The sequence below is a fragment of the Anabrus simplex genome, chromosome 9, assembly GCF_040414725.1.
Source record: "Anabrus simplex isolate iqAnaSimp1 chromosome 9, ASM4041472v1, whole genome shotgun sequence".
In the NCBI taxonomy this organism is placed as follows: domain Eukaryota; kingdom Metazoa; phylum Arthropoda; class Insecta; order Orthoptera; family Tettigoniidae; genus Anabrus; species Anabrus simplex.
In genome coordinates this window covers 157,317,633-157,344,939 of record NC_090273.1, presented here as the reverse complement: position 1 = coordinate 157,344,939, position 27,307 = coordinate 157,317,633, and the positions used below count along the sequence as shown (strand labels likewise).

At 38.0% G+C, this 27,307-nt stretch overlaps 1 protein-coding gene across 1 annotated transcript in view; it reads left to right on the top strand.

Annotated features, from left to right (window-relative positions):
• The window catches only part of LOC136880918 (leucine-rich repeat-containing protein 9), a 130,196-nt gene that overhangs the window by 28,643 nt on the left and 74,246 nt on the right, over positions 1-27,307 (top strand). The window contains exons 2-4 of the mRNA XM_067153446.2: positions 1,644-1,784; positions 3,151-3,285; positions 19,062-19,241. Coding sequence (XP_067009547.2) covers positions 19,119-19,241 — 123 coding nt within the window. The 5' untranslated portion in view covers positions 1,644-1,784; positions 3,151-3,285; positions 19,062-19,118. The remainder of the gene's footprint in view (positions 1-1,643; positions 1,785-3,150; positions 3,286-19,061; positions 19,242-27,307) is intronic.

The window sequence follows — 27,307 nt, the reverse complement described above, 5'->3', positions numbered from 1 at the left end:
GATGTGGGCATGTAAAAATTCTCTGGTAACACATTTGGTGTTTACCCGACAAACTTCATTAAAACTCGACCACAAACATCCAAGACTGAAAACAGTTTATATTATACCCTACTGTCAACATGCATTCAAGTGATAGGGCACTGATGGTCATGGTGGTAGTAATTATTGTTTTAAGAGGAAGTATACCGGGCGAGTTGGCCATGCGGTTAGGGGCGCCCAACTGTGAGCTTGCATCTGGGAGATAGTGGGTTTGAATGCCACTGTCGGCAGCCCTAAAGATGGTTTTTATGGTTTCCCATTTTCACACCAGGCAAATGCTGGCACTGTACCTTAATTAAGGCTTCCTCCCCATTCCTAGGCCTTTCCTATCCCATCGTCGCCATAAGACCTATGTGTCGGTGTGACATAAAGCAAAAAAAAAACAAACAGGAAGTACAACTGGGAAACCATCTTCTATATAACACTAATCAGGGAGAAAAAATGGAAGGGATCCGATGCTTCAAAAAATGAAGATATCCGCCAAAGGAACATAAGGGCCATAAAGGGCATGAAAATGAAAGACTCCCTAGGCCTTGGAAACCTAATACCGTCAGGGTCGGAAAAGAACAAGAGTTAACTAAGGAAGGTGAGATAGGGTAGATGAAAGTGAGGAGCCTGGCACAAGTAAGAGGAAGCAATTCCATGACTCAACTAAGGGCCCCGTGGTCGCCAACCCACGCTCCCAAGTTGAGAGCCCCTGGAGTCCCTCTTGGTTGCCTCTTATGACAGGTGATACTGTGGGTAAGGTACTGAGGAGAACAATAACTAAGAAGTTCACTGAATTTTGTGAACTATTTGAAATATGTCTTACTCTCGTTAACAGATTGAGCACATCCTCTTTGAAAGACGCATTAAACACTCCTAAAAAGCATCTGTATAACTGATAGTCCACTTTGCTTGTGAACTCATCTTCCCAATTTGTGACAGAACAGCTGTGCTTGGAATGAACATGCATACGCTACAGTCCCACGGGGCAACGGCTGTGGGATATAGCGGGCGGGGTGGTAAAGGCTGACAAGTTACCAACTTAAGTGCAGTGTAATAGTTTTCTGAGAGTAGATACTGCACAATAAAACTTTCACCAAAGGAAAAATTACACATGGATTATAATTAAATAAGATGTACGGCGTGATTATACAATTAAAAATGATTTAGTATTTGACTGCACACTAAGAAACCAACAGAGACTACCAGCAGCAACTGGGTGAATCATACCTCAGTGTCCATGAGCTTGATTACCCTTCCTCACAGCACTATTTGCTGTGGTGCTATACAAATAGGTTGGCCATGATGAACGACATTTTGTGCGTATTTTTGCTAATAATTTTGTTAATAATTAAAGAAATTAAGGAAAGAATCAGCTGATAAGACAACAGGGCTGTACAAATTCCTTTTTTTAAATAATTCCTCTAATTTCTAGCTTCTGCCAGCTAAAGTGGAATAAAAATGTAATGTTTTGTCCACAGAGTTGGCGGGGGAGGGCAAGTGCTGCCTCGCCTCCCTAATCCCTGCTACTGCAGTCCCTCACATACTCTTAAGGTGATATTTCTTTTTCATTTCATTGTTATTTTGCAACATAATTAGTGTTTTGGTTTTCTTTGCAGGACATTACTCCAGTAGAGCACTGCCACAAATTGGAGAAATTATATCTTTACTCAAATTCCATTCTGGAAATACCAAACTTAGAAAAGTTGAAGCACCTGAAAGTTCTGTGGCTTTCTCGAAACACCATCACATGCATCAAGGTACAAGTATACGTTCCTCTACCGTATTAGAATTTTTATCACATGGCAACATAAGCCCTAGGGGCTGCCCCATGGACTCGTAACTTGGGAGCGTGGGTTGGCGACCACGGGGCCTTTTGTCTGAGCCCTGTCAATGGTTCCACTTACTTGTGCCAGGCTCCTCACTTTCATCTATCCTATCCGACCTCCATTGGTCAACTCTTGTTCTCTTCTGACCCTGACAGTATTAGTTTTGCAAGGTCTAGTAGGTCTTCTCTCCCCTTTGCTAATACCCTTGTTCTTCAAACGTTTGGACTGCTTCCATATTTTTCTTGTATCATTGTTACTACAGGAGGTTTCCGTTTAAACCATTGCCACTACCCCCACTAAAACCAGTTTACTATGACCCTGTAACTCCTTCATATAACCACCTATCTTGGCGCCCACTAGAAATCTTTTTTCTTTTTCTTAACGCCTTTTCGTCGCACCGACACAGATATGTCTTATGGCGATGATGGGATAGGAAAGGCCTAGGAATTGGAAGGAAGCAGCCGTGGCTTTAATTAAGGTACAGCCTCAGCATTTGCCTGGTGTGAAATGGGAAACCACGGAAAACCATCTTCAGGGCTGCCGACGGTGGGGTTCGAACCCACTATCTCCCAATTGCTGGACACTGGCCGCACTTAAGTGACTGCAGCTATCAAGCTCGGTGACTAGAAATCTGTCACACTGTGCATACCCTATGCCATGTCCATAAAATCCTTCATTCTTCACAGCCATTATACCTTACTTCATATTTCAAATACCTCTCTTCTTATCAAAGTCTTAACACTGGATCTACTAATAATTCCATCCATGCTTTACTTACGCACAGAACTGCCATCTATTCACAGTAATTGCCTGCCATGAGTGTAACCTCCTTCCCGAAAGTATCAGGGGGTTAAGCGCTGTTCGCACTTTCAAGGAAGCACTTTGGAGACATTTTATGCACCAGTAAGGATCATCTGTAAACCTGATGCTGCTACTCACAACCATTCTGTTCTGGTAGAAGATTAGTCCAAAATTCCTACCTGATCTGTTTTTCAAATGTTATTGAATTTTATGTACTACCTCTTTCCTTACATGTAGGATATCCGTTTTAAAAATTTATCCTTTTATTATATCTAATTAATTTCATCTTCATTTAATCTCAGCATTCTCGTATTATTATTAATTTAATTTGTATTAAATCTAATCATTGTAAAGTAATACAATGTAATACATATATATTTCAGTGCCTGGTTAGATGGAAGAGAAGGTCTGAAGGCTTTAATCTTGCCAGGTAAAATAAAACATTACTAACTAACTAACTAACTAACTCACTATCTGTAAATCACTCTCATTTCAGAATGTAGATAAGGCAGAACAGCTGGAAGTTCTCAACCTTGCTCTCAACAAAATAACAAAACTTGGAAAATATTTATTTTTGTGTAAATCACTACATACACTCAACCTGTCAGGAAACCCTCTGTATAAGCCTCAGGTAAAGTAAACGTTTTCTGTAAGGTAAGAAAATTCTCTTGAGCCTTCCTTTTGTTTGTGTTATATGTTGGCACACATGCTTGTGTCATATTGAATAAGAATGATAGGAATATCAGTAAGAACATGACATAATAATGCTCGAGGATCTGCCACTGTTGGATTATCCCATTCATTTTTAAAAATATGTTTTAAGCAAGGGATATAAATAAAAACTATAGTTTTAACATACAAAAATGAATAATTGGTATTTATTAAAGACAGCAAAAGTTATTACAGTATATAAAAATTGAAAGGTATGTCAGGGTGAACTGTAAAAAAATTGAATTAAAAATCAAATACTGTACTGCAGAATTAAATAATTTAAGGATCAAAGTTTTAGCAGAGTTCAACACACTATTATTAGATCTGGGATTCATCACATTAGTCATTTTGCTCCTTGCTGAGCGTCGAGACCTCATAACTCTATCATTTCTGCGTTGTACAAGATGCCTCCATTCAGAGTGGTTTTCAGCTTTCCTTAACATGATCTAAAGAGGTAGGCTAGTGATCTAGGATTACAGGCTCTACAAAAATTAGTTTTTGGTACCTAAAATAGGCATTTAGAACAAGTAAATAGACTTTTAAAAAAGACAATAGGCATTTAAAATATGCTTTAAAAATGAGTACATAGGCAGAAAACGGACGTTAAAATTTATTTATTTACTTATTTTAATTTTTTAGCCAACACAGGACTACTTTAGTCAGGTTTATGAAGGCTTTTCTTCTGTTTGTCGGCCCAATACTGTTTCATCCTTTCTAAACATAATTTTCTTTCTGCTTCTGGAATCACTCTTCCCATTCTCTGCTTGTTGATTTTCATCTGTAGTCTAGTGTGTTTATGTTTCATTACTTGAGTGTATTTGCTTTGTATTTTAAATCTTCTATTGTAATATGTAACTCTCTCATGTATTCTTTAAGTTCTGTGATCCATCTAACATTATTGTTACTCTTATTCATCCATAATTTTTCTATTATTTTTCTACTGATTCTATTTTCTGGTGACCGTATTAGATGCCCTGGTTGCAGGTTCTATTTCTTTATAAACTGTTTCATTGGAAGCTAGTCTCCAGACTCCGTTTACTTGATTATTTTTAAATAAACATGTTTTCACTATTCTCCTTTCTAACTTGAGTACCGGTACTCTATCTATTGCAACTAATATTCACTTATATACTGAAACACTCCTTTTTTTTTTTTAACTTTAAGAAACGTGGTATCTCTATTCAAAAACAGTTACAGATTATATAAAAAAATCCTAGTAGAGAACCACCTTTACTAAAATCACTGAATACAATTACAGCACTGTAGACAGTGTAAACACAAATGGAGCACGTTTTTATTTACTTTTGAGGAACATTCCTATAGCACTTTCATTTGTAATTTGCTTTACAGTACATAATAATAATCTTCTCCAAATTTTCCACAGTCAGGCTGCGTTTTTGTATGTTAAAATCATTTTCGGGTTGATGACTTAGCTGCTGCTTGGCCCCTTTAAACAACAAACATCATCATCAATTTCATTTTTAAAGCAGAAATAGAGCGCTCCACACACACAGATGTTAAAGGGGCATTTCCGACAAAAGAGTTGCGTTGCTAAGTTTGGGCTGGGAAGATTTAGAAGAAAGGAGATGAGCTGTTCGGCTACATGGTGTGTATATTAAATCAATAAAAGTAAACTTCCACCTGTTTGATAACATATATTTGCTTTATGCAAATTAATTACTTGTACAACATGTTTCATTCCTTAAGAATACCTCCAGCTACATTACATTGCTTAGGTGAAATTACAGAGAAATTTCTTCTTTTCTTTTCTCTTTTCACTAGACGAATTGGCACATCAGTTACTGCTAAACCCCTCCAAGACACAGTAGGTTGCCAACATAACAAGACTTAGGGGAAGCTTTTCCATAACAACAGTAAGACAGCAATCAGCTTCAGAGGATCCCTTCATAAACAAAAATTCAAGAGACCCATTATCACCAAATTAAATCAAATGACAATACTCACCTCGGGAAAGAAGAGCAGCTCAAGGGAACAGTTTTTTAATTAAAATGGAACATCGACGTGAAAAATGTCTTTTTCAAAAACTTTCTTTTTAAATGAACAACTATGAAAAACATACACATCACAGATGAACAAAAATGCTGTATACTAACAAATTTTTAACATCTGTACAAGTTAATAGAAATTGTTTTAAGTTAAGTTAGAACATAGATCCATCTTCCCTTCCCATTTCACACCCCACTCAACCCTCCTCACGTATTTTAATTTTATCTTTTTTTAAGCGTAACAAGGTACTTATTTAAGATGTTTTTTTGAGAAGAAGAAAATTGTTTGTAATGTTAACTAGCTGAAGGAATGAAACATGTTCTATAAATAGTGAATTCGCTTAAAGCAAATACATAATATCAAACCAGTGGAAGTTTACTTTTATTGATTTAATATATATAAAATGAAGCTGATTTCTTGCACACAAAAATGTGGTATGTTCTGAGCTGTCAGTGGAGAGAGGGCGTGGAATGACATCAGTAGATGAATGAGTTTGAGTGTTGCCTTTAAAAGTAGGAAAGATCACAATATGAAGATAAAGTTGGAATTCAAGAGGACAAATTGGGATAAATATTTGTTTATAGGAAGAGGAGTTAGGGACTGGAATAACTTACCAAAGGAAATGTTCAATAAATTTTCAATTTCTTTGAAATCATTTTAGAAAAGGCTAGGGAAACAACAGAGAGGGAACCTGCCACCTGGGTGACTGCCCTAAATGCAAATCAGGATTGATTGATTGATTGATTGATTGATTGATTGATTGATTGATTGATTGATTGATTGATTGAAAATTTACCTAGATTTTTCAGTGCAATTTCACTAGGTAAGGCTACTTTTTTCCCAAACAATACCTGATGTACCAGTTTCAGGACTGAATAACCTGGATTCTTCTGCAGTACACTGACCCTCTTGTCTCTTATTTTATCCCCTACCTTGCCCCTAGCATTTTGTATATTATTTTCAGCTCCTCAATTACAGAAAATTGCTGTTTGAGACCCTTTCCTTTTTCCTCCATTTTTGTAGGCTGGTGACTGGAAGAAATGAAAAATTTGCCTGAATATACGCAATGTCTCTCTAAATACTGCAATAATCCTTTAGCAGCTCTTTGACAGACGACACATTGTCCATCACAGTCATGATTTCCTCAAGACGTTCCACATAATACAGAGCAGCTTCCATCTAGGAACAGGGGCTGCCTGGCCGAAGCGGTAAGGCATGCTCAGTTTGCCCGGAACCACGTGGGTTCAAATCCCCATCAGAAAGTCGTAAAATTTAAGAAACGAGATTTCCACTTCTGGAGGTTCACATGGCCCTGAGGTTCACTCAGCCTACACCAAAAATGAGTAACAGGTTAATTCTTGGGGGCAAAGGCGGCCGGGCGTATAGCTAACCATTCTACCCCACCATGTGTCCAGGTTACGGATAGTGGAAGCCTTTACCTTCCACCCCTCCGGGGCCCTCATGGCCTGTACAGAGATGACTTTTTGCTTTGTTTGTTTGCTTCCATCTAGGAACCTGTATGGGTGGTGATTGGCTGTCATACAAGAGGAATAGAGGAGAGTGTCTCTCGAAAGATGCCCCTCTGTGGTGGTGGTGACTGGTGGAGGGGAGTAGAATAACACGCACAGGATTCCCTGTCTGTCATAAGAGGCAACTGAAAGGGGCCCCAGCAGCTCTGAACTTGGGAGCATGGGTTGGTGACCACAGGACCCTTAGCTGAGTCCTGGCACTGCTTCCACTTACTTGTGCCAGGCTCCTCACTTTCATCTATCCTATCCAACCATCCTTGGTCAACTCTTATTCTTTTCCGACCCGACGGTATTAGAGCGTGATACAGATGCTGATTCCCATAGGAAACTCATTCAGGATGTAAGATGCTAAAAGGTTTGTTTTGTCACCTATTCAATACATATAAAATTTTACAATTTAGGAATTTATTATTGATTCCACTTGAGACATGTTTCGCCCTTCATTGAGGGCATCATCAGTCAAATTATCTCCTCAAGGCAAAAATCAGGTACCTGGTTAGTAGTTGACATGCACAAATTAATACACATTATTAATACACATTACAAAAATTAAGTATGAGAAACAGTTATGGTTGAACATATAAGTTTATAGAAGAAGAAGTCGGCACCAAGCATAAAATTAAAATGGTAGAGTTCGGCAGTGGTGCTCTGGAGAATAATTGACGCACTCATAGGAAAATATAAAGTTTTAAAAATATTTACATTATAACAATCAGGGAAGAAAGGGTGTGGTGCTCGGCGTCAATGTTTGTAACCAAAAATTAATGTCAATGGTTGGTAACTATACAGTATTTACATGGTCCAATAGAACAGTTGAGAATTTTTCAATTTATGTACATATTTACACAAGAGCAGCTTGGTGAGCAAGGATATAAAAAAAGTCTAGTACCAAGTGCGTCCTGTTGTTTTAAAGGTTGGAAGAAGAATGTAGCATCGACATTTCAGAAATGCAGAGTGTTTTATCTTATCAGCCCCCGGTGATTTTAAACTAAGATAAAACACTCTGCATTTCTGAAATGTCGATGCTACATTCTTCTTCCAACCTTTAAAACAACAGGACGCACTTGGTACTAGACTTTTTTTATATCCTTGCTCACCAAGCTGCTCTTGTGTAAATATGTACATAAATTGAAAAATTCTCAACTGTTCTATTGGACCATGTAAATACTGTATAGTTACCAACCATTGACATTAATTTTTGGTTACAAACATTGACGCCGAGCACCACACCCTTTCTTCCCTGATTGTTATAATGTAAATATTTTTAAAACTTTATATTTTCCTATGAGTGCGTCAATTATTCTCCAGAGCACCACTGCCGAACTCTACCATTTTAATTTTACGCTTGGTGCCGACTTCTTCTTCTATAAACTTATATGTTCAACCATAACTGTTTCTCATACTTAATTTTTGTAATGTGTATTAATAATGTGTATTAATTTGTGCATGTCAACTACTAACCAGGTACCTGATTTTTGCCTTGAGGAGATAATTTGACTGATGATGCCCTCAATGAAGGGCGAAACATGTCTCAAGTGGAATCAATAATAAATTCCTAAATTGTAAAATTTTATATGTATTGAATAGGTGACAAAACAAACCTTTTAGTATCCTACATTCAGTATCTTCAATACGGATAACAATGATTTTTATCACTTGCAAACTCATTCAGAACAAATATTTCAGGTTCCCTATGCGAATCAACATCTGTATCATTTGATGACCAGGCAGGCATCAATTTTTTAAAATGAGACAAAGTCCCTCATAATAATACCAATGTATGGTATGCACTGGCCGGCGTCTTGGTAGGTGTGCTAGGTACCAACTGATGAGCCCAATTTAGCACACTGAGGCGAAACACTGGCAACCAGAAATGAGTTAGGTGGAAAATTTATTGGTATTAGAGCATTCAAGGCCTAGGGAGTCTTTCATTTTCATGCCCTTCCTGGCCTAGTCTTTCTTTGGTCAATACCTTCATTTTTAGAAGTGTCAGGTCCCTTCCATATTTTTTCTCTGTGATTAGTTTTCTATAGAGAATGGTTCTCTAGTTGTTTTTCCTCTTAAAACAATAATCACCACCACTCTCAAAAGATGGATATTCGTGATGGAGACTTATAGAACACTTCCTTCATTGTTGAAATGAGAGCATTTACTGCGGGAAACTTGGCCCTAACTGTTTCTGCGAGTGTATGCAAGACATGGGGCTTGCATGGAACATGAATTAAAGGAGGGTAAAAAGTTTTGAAGAGAGGTGCAGAGGCAATTTTGTAGGAAGCAGCATTGGAATCAAGGAGAAGGACTTTAGAATCATCAGGATACAACAATAATTGCAAGCTTTGTTGATGAAGTATTCAATGCTTTGACTATTGACTTTCTCAAGCTGCTTAGAGCAAAGAAGGTGAGTATTAGATGCTTGATTGAGTTCCAGTTTTCCTACTATAAGTTTAGCAATGTACATACCTGCCCACAGAGTCGGTAATTTCATCAACACACAACTATATGAAAAACTCCCCTATATCCTCCCTGATTGACAAAATTACCTCATTGTAACAAATACCTAAGTAGTTTTCCTTTAATGTGGATTCTGATGGTATGTGCTGCAACTAGGGCTCTACACATATCAGCATAGAAACCATTATGCGTTGTCTAATGCTACTTTTCATGGCTGCTTCCGCTATGTGACTGGCACTATCTGTATGCTGCTGAAGGTGGCATTTTTTCTCCTGTGAAATCTAAAACACAGTAAAGTGATGAGAATTAGAGACTAAGATGAGGAATAGAAAAGGTGATAAAGATAAGAATTCACAGCCTGTTTCCAGTCATTTCACCAGGTCAGGAATGGAATACAGTATATGAAGCCCCATCTAGCAGCAAGGATAGGAATTGTGCCAGATGGCAAAGCCTGTCACACTCCTCTGGGGCAATGATCAGTGACTGACAGATGAAATAAAATGATACTGGAGAGTGTTGCTGGAATGAAAGATGACAGGGAAAACTGGAGTACCCAGAGAAAAACCTGTCCTGCCTTCACTTTGTCCAGCACAGATATCACATGGCGTGACCGGGAATTGAACCACGGAAACCAGCCGTGAGAGGTCAGCGTGCTGCCTCCTGAGCCACGGAGGCTTCCAGAAAAGGTGAATAGATATTAAATAAAATTTCTAATTTTGAACTACCAGTATTTCATTTAAGCAACTATTATTCCAAAGTTAATTAAAAGTCATCTCCGTACAGGCTACGAAGGCCCTTGGAGGGGTGAAAAGTAAAGGCTTCCACTATCCATAACCTCGGCACTTGATGGGGTAGAGTGGTTAGCTCTACGCCCGGCTGCCTTTGCCCACAGGAATTAACCTGGTACTCATTTTTGGTGTAGGCTGAGTGAACCTCAGGGCCATGTGCACCTCCAGAAGTGGAAATCTCGTGTCTTAAATTTTACGACTTCCTGACAGGGATTCGAACCCACGTCCTTCTGGGCGAATCGAGCACGCCTTTACCGCCTCGACCAGGCAGCCCCTCAAAGTTAATTATGAACAAGAAAATTATAGGGGTATAACCCTGTTATCACATGGGCTAAAAATAATGGAGAAAGTCATAGACAAAAGACTGAGGGATATAATGGAAACAAAGGAGAAGAACAATATGACTTTAGACTCAATAGCTCAACAATAGACTTGATGTTTACAGTGCAAATGATAATGGAAAATCATCTGGAAAAGAACAAGGAAATCATCTTCATATTTTTGGATTTTTGATGCCGTGATGCTATTTCACGATATAGCAAAATATGAACATGAAGACCCATGCTGGCTCCTATTATGGAAACCCTTTCTTCTGGGGATCATGTCCTTTATGTTTTGAGAAATGGGTTTCTGTGTTGCCCTTTGAGGCATAATCAGAAGATGAAAATTGTGGTTCAAGCTGTTCTTGTGCCTATGATCTTCAAGTATTATCATGAGACCCCATTAGGGGGACATCTCAGAATTTTCAAAACTAGAGAGAAGATAAGAGAAATGTCTATCTGGAAGAGTATAGACGGCACGATTAGGGAGCTGGTTGAAGCATGTAAATCTTGTTGGATTAGCAAGCCCATATTGTCTATTAAGATAGGACTAATGTCATCTCACCAAGCATCTCGCCCTATGGAGTGATTGTATATAGATTATGTCGGGCCTTTAACCTCAATATAAGAGGAATGGGAATAAATTCATTCTTGTTTGTGTAGATGGTTTCACATGGTTCTCATCACTGTCTGTAAATTCTGTTTTGATCTATCCATCTCACATGTCATGATGTCAGCTTACTACCCACAGCCATCTCTAGCTGAGTGGGTTAACCGTAATCTTTGGTTTGCCCTAATTGCTTTCCATCACGAAGATCATTCTCGGTGGGACACTACATTGCACTGGTTATAATTTGCATTTAACTCGGCTGTTCATGAGTCACACAAGTTTTCTCCCAAATCTCTTACGTTTAAGTTCGTTCCCAACACTCCGTTGTCCAATTTGTTGTCAATCAATGAGATTTTACCAGAGACAATAGACCCAGATAATATCAGGGATCTGTGGAGAAAGGCCAATAATAAACTTAAAGCCTCTCAGGAGAAAGTGAAAGAGAGATATGATGGAAAGCCACCAATTTGAAGGTCAGGGACCAGGTTCCAGTAGGCAAGCTTGGACTTTGCATTATACTTGATTTCCTAACTTCGGTCACCCTCTTGGTGAGCAACCCTGAAACAGAGATAAATGTTTGTGTTCATCTGTCCCAAGTAAAACCTGTGTGAACACTGCTACTTTTCATTATAGGCTACCAAGTGATGGCATTGCCAGTTTAATTATATTTCTTTCCTTAGAATCCTATAAGTTTAAATTTTGTCAAGTAAGATTAAATTGGGATGCCTTCTGCCCCTATTGTTGATGAAAATTTGTAGGTATTTAAGTTATGGTTAAGCTCTTGTAAAAATTTTTTGCGAAAATCTTCCCTTCAATAATTTATTTTTCTGTCATTACCTGTGGTGTAGGGGTAGCGTGCCTGCCTCTTACCCGGAGCCCCCGGGTTCGAGTCCCGGCCAGGTCAGGGATTTTTACCTGGACCTGAGGGCTGGTTCGAGGTCCACTCGGCCTACGTGATTAGAATTGAGGAGCTATCTGACGGTGAGATAGCAGCCCCGGTCTAGGAAGCCAAGAATAATGGCCGAGAGGATTTGTCGTGCTGACCACACGACACCTTGTAATCTGCAGGCCTTCGGGCTGAGCAGCGGTCGCTTGGTAGGCCAAGGCCCTTCAAGGGCTGTACTGCCATGGGGTTTGGTTTGGTTTGGTTTGGTCTGTCATTACCGCCCCTGCTTCCAAACCTGAGCCAGAACTTTTGTGCACTCGTCCTACAAGCTGCCAACTTTAACAGCTCCATATAGATACAACTCAGTCCATAAATCAGTTACTGTCACCCAGAAATTTAATCGTTGCAGTGCCCTACTTTCAACATGTCGTAACAACTGACAAGGGAACCAGCGTGTGGTACGGGCCCGCATTGTTCCGGCCAGATCTCCTCTTCAACGGCGAACTTGGGCACGGTCATCATTGGGAATAGCATAGATGCTGAACGCCAACTGTGGTAAAACCTTAGGGGATGGAGCTCTGTACCGGTGGTACACCTTCTCCGTTCATTTGAACTGCGCACCTTCTAGAAGGCCATCTGTGCTGTGAACCCTGAACTACGTACCTGAAGATACTTGGACCTTTATTCTTTAGATGTCTCTGCTATCAGCTTATGTGCCCCCTCTGGCGGGAGGACAGACTGTTAATTTTTTTAGGAAATTTTCTATTTTCAAGGTTTGTAAACCTTAAGTGCTTGCAGATTGTTTTTTTATGTGCTGAGGTTGTCAGCACTACTACGGCTTCCTTCTTCCTTAAGTTATGAACCAATCAGAAATTTTTGTACATATTTTTCTAGCCAATTAAAATTGGGGGTGTGTACAGACATTCTGCCTAGGTCAAGAGAGTTCTGGAACGTTCCCTTCTGAGTTGCTATAAAAGCTGGGTGCTTTAGGGCCATATTGTCATTTTCATCATTCCTATGTGGTAGGGGGCATGGGTAGCCTTGCCTTTGTTGGAAGGCTAAACAGCTCAAGGTAATGGCAAACATCTTTTAACATGTGATAGCTCCAGGCAGTTAACTTGAGGAGAAGGTTTCAAAGTTTTTTCTTAATGTAAATTTCTAATGTGTAACATCACCTTTTCAATGTAATTTTTCAGCAAGTCTAAGGACTCTGTTCAAATCCCTGTGGGGAAATATGTAAATTTAGGGATTAAAGAGTGTTCACCCTCTATTAATTGCCATTCAACTTGGTATGGGGGTGAAAACTCTTCAAAACTACTTTGGTACGGTACTTAATATTTCACATCTAGTCACCCCTCTGTAGTATAGGCTTAGCCTCTGCAACCTTGAGCCATAAGCCCATGTAAGTGTATTTCAAAAGGTTTCAAAAGGAGTGCAATTGTTTTGCCTCCTAGCATTTTTAAAAGATACAAACTTCATTTTTGCTTCTGCATTGAACTGGGATCACAGAGATAAGTTCTTTGAGGTTCAAACTTTTCAATACAAATTATGAGTTGTATAAGATATTATTTACAACATTTATTCAATAATGGTACCGGTTTCAACATTTAATGTCATCATCAGCCATAAAATACATTAATCACACAATTGAGATAGGACATTAAAATTGACGTTATGGCACATAAATGCATACATAGCTTTTTAATAATAAAAGATTTTAAAGTTTTGACATGTTATCGAAGGATGAAAGTTCTTTGAAATGCTTATTTACACTGTGTGCTGAGTAAAATAGTAAAAAGCTTATAGCAATTACTTGATACACTGTTTTTATTGATCTGTCAGGTTTTCTAGGAGCGCAAGTGTACGCCTCCATTCAGTTTGTGTTCGGGCCAGTAATCTAACCTGTTCTTTTTCCGCAAAGTCCCAGTAGGTTGGGTGCTAGATACCCCTGTGTAAAACTATTTCCTTTTTGTGAGGTCAGAGAGTGTAAGATTTTGATGTAATGTTGCCTTGAGTGGGCTGTAAGAAATCGAGAACATGTAAGCTCTTTTCAAAGTTTTGTAATAGTGAGGGATGCCTCTGGAAAGCTAAATATTGTAACTTTGGGAGAAAGTGCTCTTAAACCGGGATATTTCTGTCCCTGTCTAATCACTGAGATTTCGTAAGTTTTGTAAACTGGATCCGGTATTTCAGAATTTGTAAACTAAGCGCTTCAAGCCCCAAAGCTGTAAAAATTCACTAGTCTAGGATTTTCTAAGTCTTGTTTCAAGATTGCTAATTGTACCTGTCATGTTGTTATGTTCACTCAGTGAAGAAATTTGTTAAGTTTGATATTCTAAAAGAAATGTAACCTTTTAAAGTTTTAATTCAATTCTTGATTGTAGTTAGACCCATTCAAGCCCATACCTTCTTTCACCTCTCTGCGATCCACCAAAACACGGTAACAGTTTAATAATCAATGGGCTTATTTTTGGTAAAAAAAAAATAAGTGGCTTTAATCCAGATAATTTTATTTATTTATTTTAACTTAATTATTTATTGATTCAAAATTAGAAATGAAGCTTCCACGGTGCATAGAATTATTTATTTAGCCTCCTCCACTTCGTCCTGTCCATCTACAGCTGATGTTCTATTTTTTGCCGTCAATTTACATCATGTTTGGCAAGGTCTTTGGAAATTTGCCTTTCCCATTTTTAATTTTTTTTTGAAATATGTGTAACCATTTCTGTTCACTTTTGACTCAGTTGGTTTATAATTTATTGTCTAGCTCTTCAGACCACTGAAACTAATTTTGAATAATTTAGTTCTTCCAGGTTGAACCGTTTGTTGTGTTCTGTACATTCTGTACAGTTTGCTGTTGTTTTGAATACATTGCAGTACAAGGTGACTGAAATACCCCTACTCGATCCCAGGTAGCAATCACACTATGAGAGTGGTTCCTGATCTTGGCCTCATATATCTAACCTTTTCTGGCTGACCTAATCACCCTGACTGTCTCGTGAGAATTCTGGAAAGTATGTGTCACAGCCAGGTAGTGGGACTTGCCCACACTATGTAATTAGAGGTCCGTCCTGTGTGTTTATGTTGAGGTCCGTATCTTTTAATCTATGTATGATAGGCATCCAAGAATTGCTGATTTTATATCCTTCTTCTAAATTCATGTTGTTCGGGTCTTTCTTGATTTTGATAACCTAACGGATTTTCCTTTCCAGATTCCAAGGGATAGCTGCTAGGATCTTGGTTTTTTCAAATGATATTCTATGTCTTGTTTCATAGAAATGCTTGGCTACAGCTGAAATATCTGTGTTTTGGTTCTTGTGCGGCAGAAGTGTTCTTTTAGCCAGGTATAGATCAGACATTTTGTTTCACTGACATAGGTGTAGGGGTGTTTCAGTTGCCTTGACAAAGAATACTGCAATATATTTGAAACATTGCCAAACTGTATGGAATGTACAGGAAACAATAACAGGGTTCAACCCGGGAAAAGAACTAAATTATTCAAAATTAGTTTCAGCAGTCTGAAGAGCCGAACAGTTATAAACCGAGTCAAAAGTGAACAGAAATTGTTTCAGATATTACAACAAAATTTTTAAAATAGGAAAGGCAAATTTTCAAAGACCTTGCCAAACATGATGCAAATTGACAGCTGTACACTGCAGTACCTTGTACAGGACGAACTGGAGGAGGCTTGTAAATACCTACATGTGGTTTTCTAAACCAAAGAATTGGTTATTATACTAGTTATGACAAGAAAAGGATGAAAGAGTGACATTCTTGGCTGACCTCACGTGTTCTTTCATGCTGGTGCTCACAAGCCTTTTTGTCATCCCAATATATGAGTGACCACAACCACATGGAACTTCATAGACACCCGGTGTTTCAAGAGATGGCTTTAATCCAGTTAATTATAATTATTTATTTAATACAATGAGGCACAGAAGCATACGTTCATTAAATAATTAAGTTGTTTCTTTTTTCTCAGGTATAATTGAAGCATGCCACTGAACAAAGCTGTATGGCACTTGAAATGTACAGGAATAAAGAAAAATGTTGTCACTGCACATACATTAATTTTTTAATTTAAAACAATTAAATGTAATTATTGGAGAATAACAAATCACGTTCAACTGCCAGATGCCATAATGCCGTTCCAGTGACAGTGACCTGTGTGAAATCTCAGAATGCTGTATACGACTACTCGTACAGCGTTGTTCCATAGCAAACACAATATACGTAAATATAATATCAGAAATTATTTTTTAATGTACTTCATTAACAGAAAATACATTCATTACATGACCATAACACACATTACACTATATTTATCAGTTAATATATCTGCTATCATTATTGACATTACTTTCAAAATATCATCAAACTTCAGAGATTCTGACTAAAATGGAAAAATCAGATAAATGTGGACTATTAAATCTCAAAAAATCAAAAAGCAAACTGAATAAAAATAAAAGGATGCAATCATGTCAAGGTATACAATACTCCATGAAGTAGACTTACATACAAAGCAGGAATAATCTGCTGAAACACTATACAGTAGCGCATCTTTCTTACGAGCACTCCATGCAGCTGAATGTCACTGAACGGTTTTAACCACATGATTTTTAGCCCATAGCAAGTAAAGTGAAGCCAGAAATCTTTCCTCTGTTTCTCAGTGTCTCCTGAATTGTGACTAGGTAAACAAAAGTCCTGACAGGTGTTCACATTTTGATCTTGAAATATCTTCAATGTTAATTCGGCAGGGTCCCAACAACCTCGTCATTTGGTCAATATTTGAGTCCATATGGCCAGGAGACCTGGCTGCCTGTTTGCTGCTGCTTGCTAAGCATCATCTGGGGGTCGCATGTAAGCAACGTACAACACCATCCCAATGAATATTTTTTTGTCATGAATATTTAGTGTTATGGATATTTTGTTATCATGGAGAATGTATATCTGATCTGAATTGAATAAATTGTGCAGCAAAGAAATTTTTAATGCCATGGAGCATGGGGCACTGAATATGTCAACTAAAATGTTCAATAGTTAGCATCCGCAGTACAAACAACCTGATGTTACAAATATATCCAGATACTATCTGTTATTGAAAGTTAGAAATTTCATTCTGTTCCGTATTGAACTGGGATTACAGTAAAATATTAAGGGTCCACCTTTTCAATAGAATGAATATTTATTGATGTGAGTATATATCACATATCGTTTAAAGAAGATTGGTACTAGTTTCGATGCTCATTGCGCGTCATCATCAGCCAATGAATCAATTGAGCAAAATACAACTTATCAAACAGCAATATAAAACACATGATAGCACCTACAAGACAAATGTTAAATTATGACTGGACTATTTTCTCATGTAGCATACCTTAACAACTGTGTTACCTTCTCTGATTTGCTTTCAATGTTTCAACTTGTTACAATTTAACTTTTAATTTGTCATTGTATTTGCTATCATGTGTTTTATATTTTAACTATTGTCTCAGCCACCAAATTAGGCGGGTGAGGAAAACTGCGCTGCCGTCAGATGTGGGAACGGCTAAGCGACAGATGGTCGAGAGTCGCTTACCTCCGGGCACGACTGGCAACGCTGATCGTGCAGTGCTGTCTAGTTGAAAGTCATCCGCTCCAGACCACACTTAACCCGAGTCTTTCCCTGTCATGCAGCTGTTGAGCTCGCATCGTAACTGCAGTTAAAGATACTGTAGATAGTGAATGTGAATCGATTTGGGCTCAAGTCAAGAGAGAAGTGGCAGGCCAGACATTTAAAATAAAGGACGTAGAAAACTCACGTCAGAAGCCATCGACCGCGTGACTGCTGCAGATTGGGAAATGTGCTTCAATCACGCGGAAAATCTTCAAACAGACGATTGCGCCAAGGAAATAGTAAGGGACGAAAGAATTGAGCCATTCATCATCAGTGTAAATGACAACTCGACAGATAGTGGGATGACTGATGATAGTGACTAAGAAATCTTAGACTGCCTTGAAGCTAGAAACTGATTCTTAATTAATTGTAAATTAATGTAAACCTATTCTTTGCCTCCTAGGCTTCTCCTATCCCCTCGTCGCCATAAGACCTATCTGTGTCTGTGCGACGTAAAGCCACTAGCAAAAAAAAAAAAAACCTATTCTTTAATGTAGTTCTTTTTCCTATATTACTCAGTACAATATACAGTATTCAAATATTTAAAGTTACAATGTAATAAAACTGATACAGATTATGTAATCTGAAAATATTTATGGCGTCCTGCAGCCTGTGCTGGCACGCGTGCCCCGAACTGCTTCAGCTAGCGACATTTACATGATCGCTTTCCGGGCCATTTTCCAGGAAAATTACAACACTCACGGAAATATGTTTTAGATAAAAAATATAAGTCAGGCGATTTTATCATTTTTCCCGCAGACAAAATTTTATTGGCTGAAGAAATAAAAACTTGGCTGCTTACTGAAATTTTCAATACATGATTCTGCGGATTTAAATTTAAAGTGGTTTATATGGAAAATAGTTACACCATTGAAATCAGCAGTCTTTTCTGAAGCTTGTAGTATAATTTGTTTTGAAGCATTGTATGAAGTAACATCATGAGAGAGAACAACTTACCTCATGCTCCGAAATGATGTGTTCAGTTAGATATTTATTTTCCAGTTGCTACATAACCTTGGCAACAGCGTAATTTCTCTGACCCGCCTAATTTGGTGGCCGCGACAATAGTCATGTCTTGTAGGTGCTATCATGTGTTTTATATTGTTGTTTGATAAGCTGTGTTTTGCTCAATTGATTCATTGGCTGATGATGACGCGCAATGAGCATCGAAACTAGTAACAATCTTCTTTAAACGATATGTGATGTATACTCACATCAATAAATATTCATTGTATCAAAAAGGTGAACCTTAACATTTTCATTTTACTATCTGGTATTATTGTTAATATTAAAGCTGCAGTATCAAGTTTAGTATGAAAACCCTAAGTATCATTATCATAAATAAAGAAATTATGATATACTGGTACACTTCTAAAATAAACTTTAACTAGTGTTTCCAGTCTGCTTTTAATAAACATACTGAACTGATTTATTGGTATATTTTTTCAGGATCTGTGTCAACTGGTTAAATTGTCAAAGCTCACTACAGTTTATTTGGGTGATCCAATGTATGGAGAATGTCCAGTTGCCCAGATATGTAACTATCGTCCCTTCATGGTCTACCACTTACCTCAAGTACAAAATCTCGATCACTACCAGATTGAGTCTGAGGAAAGAGACAAAGTTAAGGTACAGAATGTCAATATTTTATGAATGCTATTTCAAAAACAACATATCATAAATGTGACAAATTTTTTCTGAAATGAACAAATAAATAAATAAATACAGTAAATAAATAATAATTATAAGTTCGTGTTACAAGTGGGGTAATGCACTCTCATCATAGGGGTTGTTAGTAGCTGGTGTTTGTTCACAACGAAGATTAACCGATCAGCCTAACATGCAGCACAGATGCTGTTGATGGCCTTCCACTCCAGGTGAAATGCTGCCGTTAGAAGAAATCACCTGGATTATCTACAAGAAGAAATCACTTACCACCATAGCCAGTCACTACCACAGTCATTCCCAAGAAGCATTCTACATGACTGAAATATCATCATTAACTACCAACATCAAAGACATCAAGAAAATGAAATGGCAGAAAATATCCAGACCAAAAGTCTAAGGTGATATCTGGATGTGCAAAAGCTCTGAAGAACTTTATTCGCTGACCGAATGATTCACTTCAGTCATATGATATGAATTTCGTGTTGATCTGTACTGACAAATATACAACATATTATTCGTCACACAAAAATGTTGTATGAAACTCTATAGACATTTAGCACCAATGAACAATTTATGATTGAACAAGAAAATATTTATCATCATCAATGGAACCCAAAAACCCAAAGTACGCTGGCTTGTAGACACCCAAAAGGATCTCACAGGAACCCACTGGCAACTACAGTAACTTCATATTTAAAAAAATCAACCCACACAAGTTGAAACCGAAGTTGACACCTGAGGAACCAACAGCAAGAAATTTGAAACTCCACTGGCAACTACACTAACTTCATATTTAAAAAAAATCAACCCACACAAGTTGACACCGAAGTTCACACCTGAGGAACCAACAGCAAGAAATTTGAAACTCAATGGGCACAAGAAAGACGACAGACTCATTGTGAGAGGACGAAGAAATTTTGAGTTGACAAGAAGAACAAGAAGATCAATGGTTCCACAGTCACATTTTATACATTTATTTAACTTGAACATGTTGCAAAGGACTAAATGAAAAGGCTGAAGGAAACACAATAGAGGAAGAGTGGATAGTCATGAAAAATGAAGTCAGCAGGGCTGCTGAAGAAATGTTAGGAAGGAAGAAAAGATCAACTAAGAATCAGTGGATAACTAGACCTGATTGATGAATGACGAAAGTACAAGAAAGCTAGAAATGAAGAGGGCAGAAAAGAATACAGGCGATTAAAGAATGAAGTGGATAGAAAGTGCAAGGTAGCTAAGGAAGACTGGCTGAAGGAGAAGTTCAAAGATGTTGAAGGTTGTATGGCCCTAGGAAAGGTAGATGCTGCATACAGGAAAAGCAAGGAAACCTTTGGAGAAAGAAAATCTAGGTGTATGAATATTAAGAGCTCAGATGGAAAGCCACTTCTAGGGAAAGAAGACAAAGCAGAAAAAGATGGCAGGAACATATCCAACAGTTATATCAAGGTGATGTAGATAATTTGGTTCTGGAACAAGAAGAGGCTGTTGATGCTGATGAAATGTGAGACCCAATTTTGAGGTCAGAGTTTGACGTAGCTGTGAGCGACTTAAATAGGAACAAGGCACCTGGAATTTATGAGATTCCCTCTGAATTACTGACTGCCATAGGAGAAACCAGCATGGCAAGGTTATTCCATTAATAAAAGATGTATGAGACAGGAGAAGTCCCATCCGATTTTCGGCAGAATGTTGTTATACCTATTCCCAAGAAAGCCGGTGCTGACAGGTGTGAAAACTTATCGCACCATTAGTTTAGTATCTCATGCCTGCAAAATTTTAACACATATTATTTACAGAAGAATGGAAAAACAAGTTGAAGCTGAGTTGGGAGAAGATCAATTTGGCTTCAGAAGAAATGTAGGAACACCTGAAGCAATCCTGATTTTACTTCTGATCTTAGAGGATCGAATCAAGAAGGACAAGCCCACATACATTGCATTCGTAGATCTTGAAAAGGCATTCGATAATGTTGATTGGACCAAGCTATTTGAGATTCTGAAGGTGATTGGGATCAGATACCGAGAACGAAGAATTATCTACAATCTGTACAAAAATCAGTCTGCAGTGATAAAAATCGAGGACTTTGAAAAAGAAGCAGCAATCCAGAAAGGAGTGAGGCATGGCTGCAGTTTGTCCCCCCCTCCTTTTCAATGTTTACATAGAACAGGCAGTAAAGGAAATCAAGGAGGAATTTTCAAAGGGAATCACAATCCAAGGAGCGGAAATCAAAACCTTGAGATTTGCCGATGATATTGTTATTTTATCTGAGACTGCAGAAGATCTTGAGAAACTGCTGAATGGTATGGACGAAGTCTTGGGTAAGGAGTACAAGATGAAAATAAATAAGTCCAAAACAAAAGTAATGGAGTGCAGTCGAACGAAGGCAGGTGATGCAGGAAATATTAAATTAGGAGATGAATTCTTAAAGGAAGTAGATGAATATTGTTACTTGGGTAGTAAAATAACTAACGATGGCAGAAGTATTAAAGGAAGAAGATGAATATTGTTACTTGGGTAGTAAAATAACTAACGATGGCAGAAGTAAGGAGGACATGAAATGCAGACTAGCACAAGCAAGGAAGAGCTTTCTTAAAAAAATTAATTTTCTCACTTCAAACATTGATATAGGAATTAGAAAGATGTTTCTGAAGACTTTCGTGTGGAGCGTGGCATTGTATGAAAGCGAAACATGGGCGATAACTAGCTCAGAAAGAAAGAGAATAGAAGCTTTTGAAATGGGGTGTTACAGAAGAATGCTGAAGGTGAGATGGATAGATCGAATCACAGATGGAGAGATACTGAATTGAATTGGCGAGAGGAGATCGATTTGGCTAAATTTGACAAGAAGAAGAGATAGAATGATAGGACACATCTTAAGACACCCAGGAATTGTTCAGTTGGTTTTTGAAGGAAGTGTAGGTGGTAAGAACGGTAGGGGTAGACCAAGGTATGAATATGACAAGCAAATTAGAGCAGATGTAGGATGCAGTAGTTACGTAGAAATGAAAAGGTTAGCAGAGGATAGGGTGGCATGGAGAGCTGTATCAAACCAGTCTATGGACTGATGACTCAAACAACATAGGTCACATTATTTTTCTTCTTCTTTCGTATAGGCTGACTAAGAACCATGATGTTTGCCCAATAATTGCACATCTGCTGGCTGTGTTGTTCCTTTCTCTCCTCTGTCCAGAGGGTACCTGTCTTCCTTCTCAGTGGTTCATCCTGGAACCTCATTTGTTCCATCTACTCCTTAGGGATGTTGAGTCTTGTAAGTCTCTTTCTGCTCCTCCCATTCCTGCAGATTTTTGTTTACTTCCATTAACAATGGTGACTTGTTCTTCCTCTTTTATTAGTAAACGGGAAACTGGTTGGTCAACCTGGCATGATGTATCCTATAGGCATGTCCATAAAATGTTAGGCATCTCTTCCTGGCCATATCTGCAATTTTGTTTAGTCTTTATAGAGTTCTTTGTTGGATCACCTTTTGTATTCGTTTCCTTCCTTGACTTGTCCCAGTATTTTTCTCTCCTAGATTGAAAGCTTGTCCATGAGTCCCTTCCTGTTGAATATTAGAAATATAAGGCTTCAGGTTGGATGATTGTCTGGTAGTGCTTCATATTATTATTATGATCATTATCTTCTGCCTGCTGCAATTTCTTCATTGATGCAGTATTTTTTTATCTGTCTCCTGGCACACACCAGAGCAAAATGTAGCTTACACTGAAGTATCAAACCCAGTGGAGAAAGCAATGGCAAACTACCTGACTCCTCATCCTGCCTACATCTCGTCTCGATGCTTTCTCTATAACCATATAACCTTTAAGGATCTGACTAGCCTTTGGACCTAACAGACAGATTCAGTTTATGACCATCATCAAAGACCACATTAAATAACTTCTTCTTCCTTCCAAATTTGGCCAACTGTGGATTGCATGAAACTTAATGCTTTCTTGCCTGTCTTCTTCTTTTCTCTTCCCAGAACTTCTTCATTCATTCCTTATTTTTCTCTGTTCCTCAGATATTACAAATTTGGGACTGTTCTTCCGCTGCTCTTCATGGAATTTGTAGTCATCTATTCGAGTTCTGAACTTCTTTCTGTTGAGGATCAAACCTGGTGTTATTTTAATTTCTTCTGCATCCTTCTTAACCTCCTCCACCCATTCTGTTGTCCTCCTCAATCCAATTATATATTTAAATATTCTTTTAGTCAGGCGATTGTCATTCATTCTGATGAGATGTCCATAAAATTTCAGTCTTCGTTTTTGCGTTGTGTCCGTGATCTTTTCGGTATACTTGTAGAGATCCTCATTTCTCCTTTTCCTCCATGTTCCATCTGTCGTTTTCTGAAGTCCAAGAATTTTCCTCAGAATTAAATAACTATTACACATTTTTGGAAGTCTTTTTGTGCAGCCCAGAATTGTTACATGTTTTTCTTGGCGGTCTGCCATCTTTCCATCATCCAACCAATGTTCTGCTTTTGTTCTTCATGGAAGCCCTTGAAGTTATTGATTTGTAGCCGATATTGTGCTCGATTTGAGATGTCCTTTTGCCTTTGTCCAGCCTTGTTGAAGTCCTTCCCCACCTCCTGGAACCATTTGTCAGAAAGCTTAGATCTTCTAAATTTAAGAATTTTATTTCTAAATCCGTATTAAATTGAGAATAATAGATAAATCAAATTTAAAATCTACCTTTTCAATACTAGTATTAAACTAAATAAGTTATAAACCACCAGCGCAGTAAGGCACTACACTAGCGGTTAGCAAACATGCACCGGTCGGTACTACCTATAAACCGGTGTTAAATAAACAAAGTTTATTAAACAAAACAAGGAAATCAGTCACAAGGATAGGAAAATTACATCCGACAGTTACTTACCCAGGAAGGCCCAAATAAAACTCCCAGAGGAAATGGATAAAAATTCCTTGTTTCGGCGCTGAACCACACAAATAATAAAGGAGACACTGGTTTCAATGAAATAAACTTTTAATTAAAGAATGAAAACTTAACATGAAACCAAAAGAACATCGTCCTATCTGAGGGAATAAAAGTATTTTAAGTAGTTCAAAACAATTAGTGAATAATAGAAAATACACGGATGAAACTGAAAAACGTAGTCCTTTTCAGAAAATGATACTGATGCAAATCATTAGTTTAAAAACAGAAGGTTGTACTAATTAAAGACACTAAATCATTACCAGAAACAGTACACCTTGATAACCTTACTATAATAACAGAAAATGATTCGAATTAAAACTTAAATTGTTCACAGAAGGTTTAAACGGGGCCCGTTTGTTAGACTAACTAAAATGAAATTAAAACTAACGTATTAAACCTAGGGAAAGCCACTCAATCAACGAGTTTCATTGCACCTTCTTAATAAGAGGAGGCTTCGCAGGAGCATAGAACTCTAGCCAAATTAATAAACTACGAGGGGTCAAATAAGATTAGCGCACGGAAAACACACACAGTAAACAAGGGGAAAAGGGAGAAAACCGTAAGAGATCAAGTGAGGAGCAAATAAATTTTCCACCGAAAGCGGAAATTCTTAAGCAAACTCCAGCTCCACAATAAAACACGCAAAACAACCATCAGGCAACAATCACCATCATCTCCCGAAAACAAATCGTTACCATAGCAACAAAAACATCCGCCCGCCAAACCAAACATAGTACAAGCACAACAAAGGCCAGAAACAAAATAAAATCAGGAAACACCAAAGTTTAAAATACCAGAAAATAGAAGCAAGGTTATCCATTTTAAACCAAGGAAACCAGAATTATATGCTTCTGCGGAACCTCACGCAGTATAAATGGCATTAAGTGCCAGACACAATTTGAATTTACATGATCAATGAAGTTCATTAACGGGTGAAAATGATAGTTAATTTTAAAAGGTTTTCCTCATTTTTGTAGTTGTTACATACCAATAATTATATTATTAGAATTTAACACACGTCCCTCTGCTAGTAATTTCCAAAATAATTATTTTCACGAAATTCCACCTTGAAGGAGTTAATTTTCAAGTCACGAATCACACGAATTTCCTTGCCGTTTCATATTCACAGGATATAACTTGCCAAATGATGAAGCCACTTACTTGGGTGAAGCTGACGCTTAGCCATGATGAGCTGGTTCCTCACATACTTACAGATCCTTCATGATGAGTTTGCTTTTCCCAGGTCAGAATTAGTCGAAAAGTATCATAATAGGACGATGCAGGAGACAAAGTAATTTGGGTTTAAAACCCACATCTTAAGACTCTCAGCCGGGGTCTTCACTCCAACCTGACGCCAACATCTTAAGCCTCCAATTAACACAACCGCCTGCCATGACTTCTCAATGCGTACTGTCGGGGACAAAATGGCGAGGTTTTCTCCATGAGGAAGTAGCCGCGCTCTGATAGGTAGAAGCGCGCTAGGGGAGGGGAAACTCATTGTGGGTGTCTGGCAGAAGATTGCAGCACATATTGTAAGAGAAATGAAACAGTCTGTACAATTCAGAAATGCGATAATCCAAAGACGTTGCCATAAGTCCACAATAAGAATTATAAATAAGTTCGATTAGTATCACCAAAGCACGTAGTAGTACGAGGGAATCCGTCCGCTTAGACATATAGAAAGATTAAAATTTTCTACGGCGATATTGCCAGTTCAAAATAGGTTCACAGGGTAGAGTAAATTGCGTTACACCGTAACAGCCCTCTCCCCCCGAAGCTTAGTGTATTCACTGATATAGCTTCCAGTTCAGTTTGTGGTCAAGAAGTAAGCTAAATTTCAAATCAAGTCCTCATTAGATAGAGACCACAAATGACGACTTCATGTATGCATAATAACACACGAACCTTGAATCATATTAACATCACAATCCTCACTTCAGTTCAAATTTGTGGTGGCAAGAGTTCAGTAAAGAGATCACGCTTCCCTCAAACAAGGTTCCATTTACCTAACGTTTATAACAGCTAGGTTTAGCTGAATTTACACTCTTTAGGCCGTGCGCTTCCAGTAAAGCCTGTTACATATTACAATTCACCCGTTTAAAGGAAATTAAGATTAAGTACCATATTACAGGTTAGGAAATAAATATTTTCTAGATTATCAAGAAATGCAGTATCTCGCCCATTTCCTTTTGACATAGTCAGACATACAAGCAAAGGAAAAGGAAAAATCACAAGGAGAGAAACAAGTCCGGTGATTCATACAGTAAAGAAAATTCATAAAATCAATAATAAATCACACATAGCTTAACTTAGTAGAAGGCGGACTCAAGACTAAATCGTACCAATTGACCCACAAAACGAAATTACACAAGAAAACAAATTAGGTTAAATTAAGTAGGTACGAACCTAATAATCTACCAGCACCCCAAACCTCACAAGATTACAACATATAATAGATAGACACAAGCAAGGGTAATTTTAACCCACCCCACTCCAAGGGTGGAACATAAATGTCAAGCTTACAGTACTTACCTCAAAGTACCAAATGGTTCAGTACACTAAACTTAAACGTAGGAGGGGAATGAGAACAATGGACGTGACATCCACTAAGGTTTTCTACCTATACAGGGAGCCACAAGGAGAACAATCAATTCACGTGCTCCACCGGAGAACCCTTACCACAATAAGGAAAAAAAAAAATCCCCAAAACTAGTAATATACTAAGATACAATCCTCTAAAACACAGCTTTAGTTAAACACCCACAGACGGATAAGATGAGAAAGAACCCCAACTTTTTCCTTTTTTTTTTAAAACAGACTGAGATCTACAGATCAGTGAGCCACAGGTTCATTAATAGTTAAGAACCCACCATGACTCAACCCAAGTAACTAGTTAGGTCATAAAGTATGGCAGATTTTAAATCATAAGTAATTGACCACGCATAACCCAGAAGAAGAGATTATTCAAAAGGACACATCAAGTAGAGCAACTACCGACCATAGCACAAACATTGTGAAGCCATAACTGAGTTAATGGTAATTGTCTTTCCGAGCAAAGGAAACCCTGGGTAGAATGAATTGGAGACCTCTAGTAC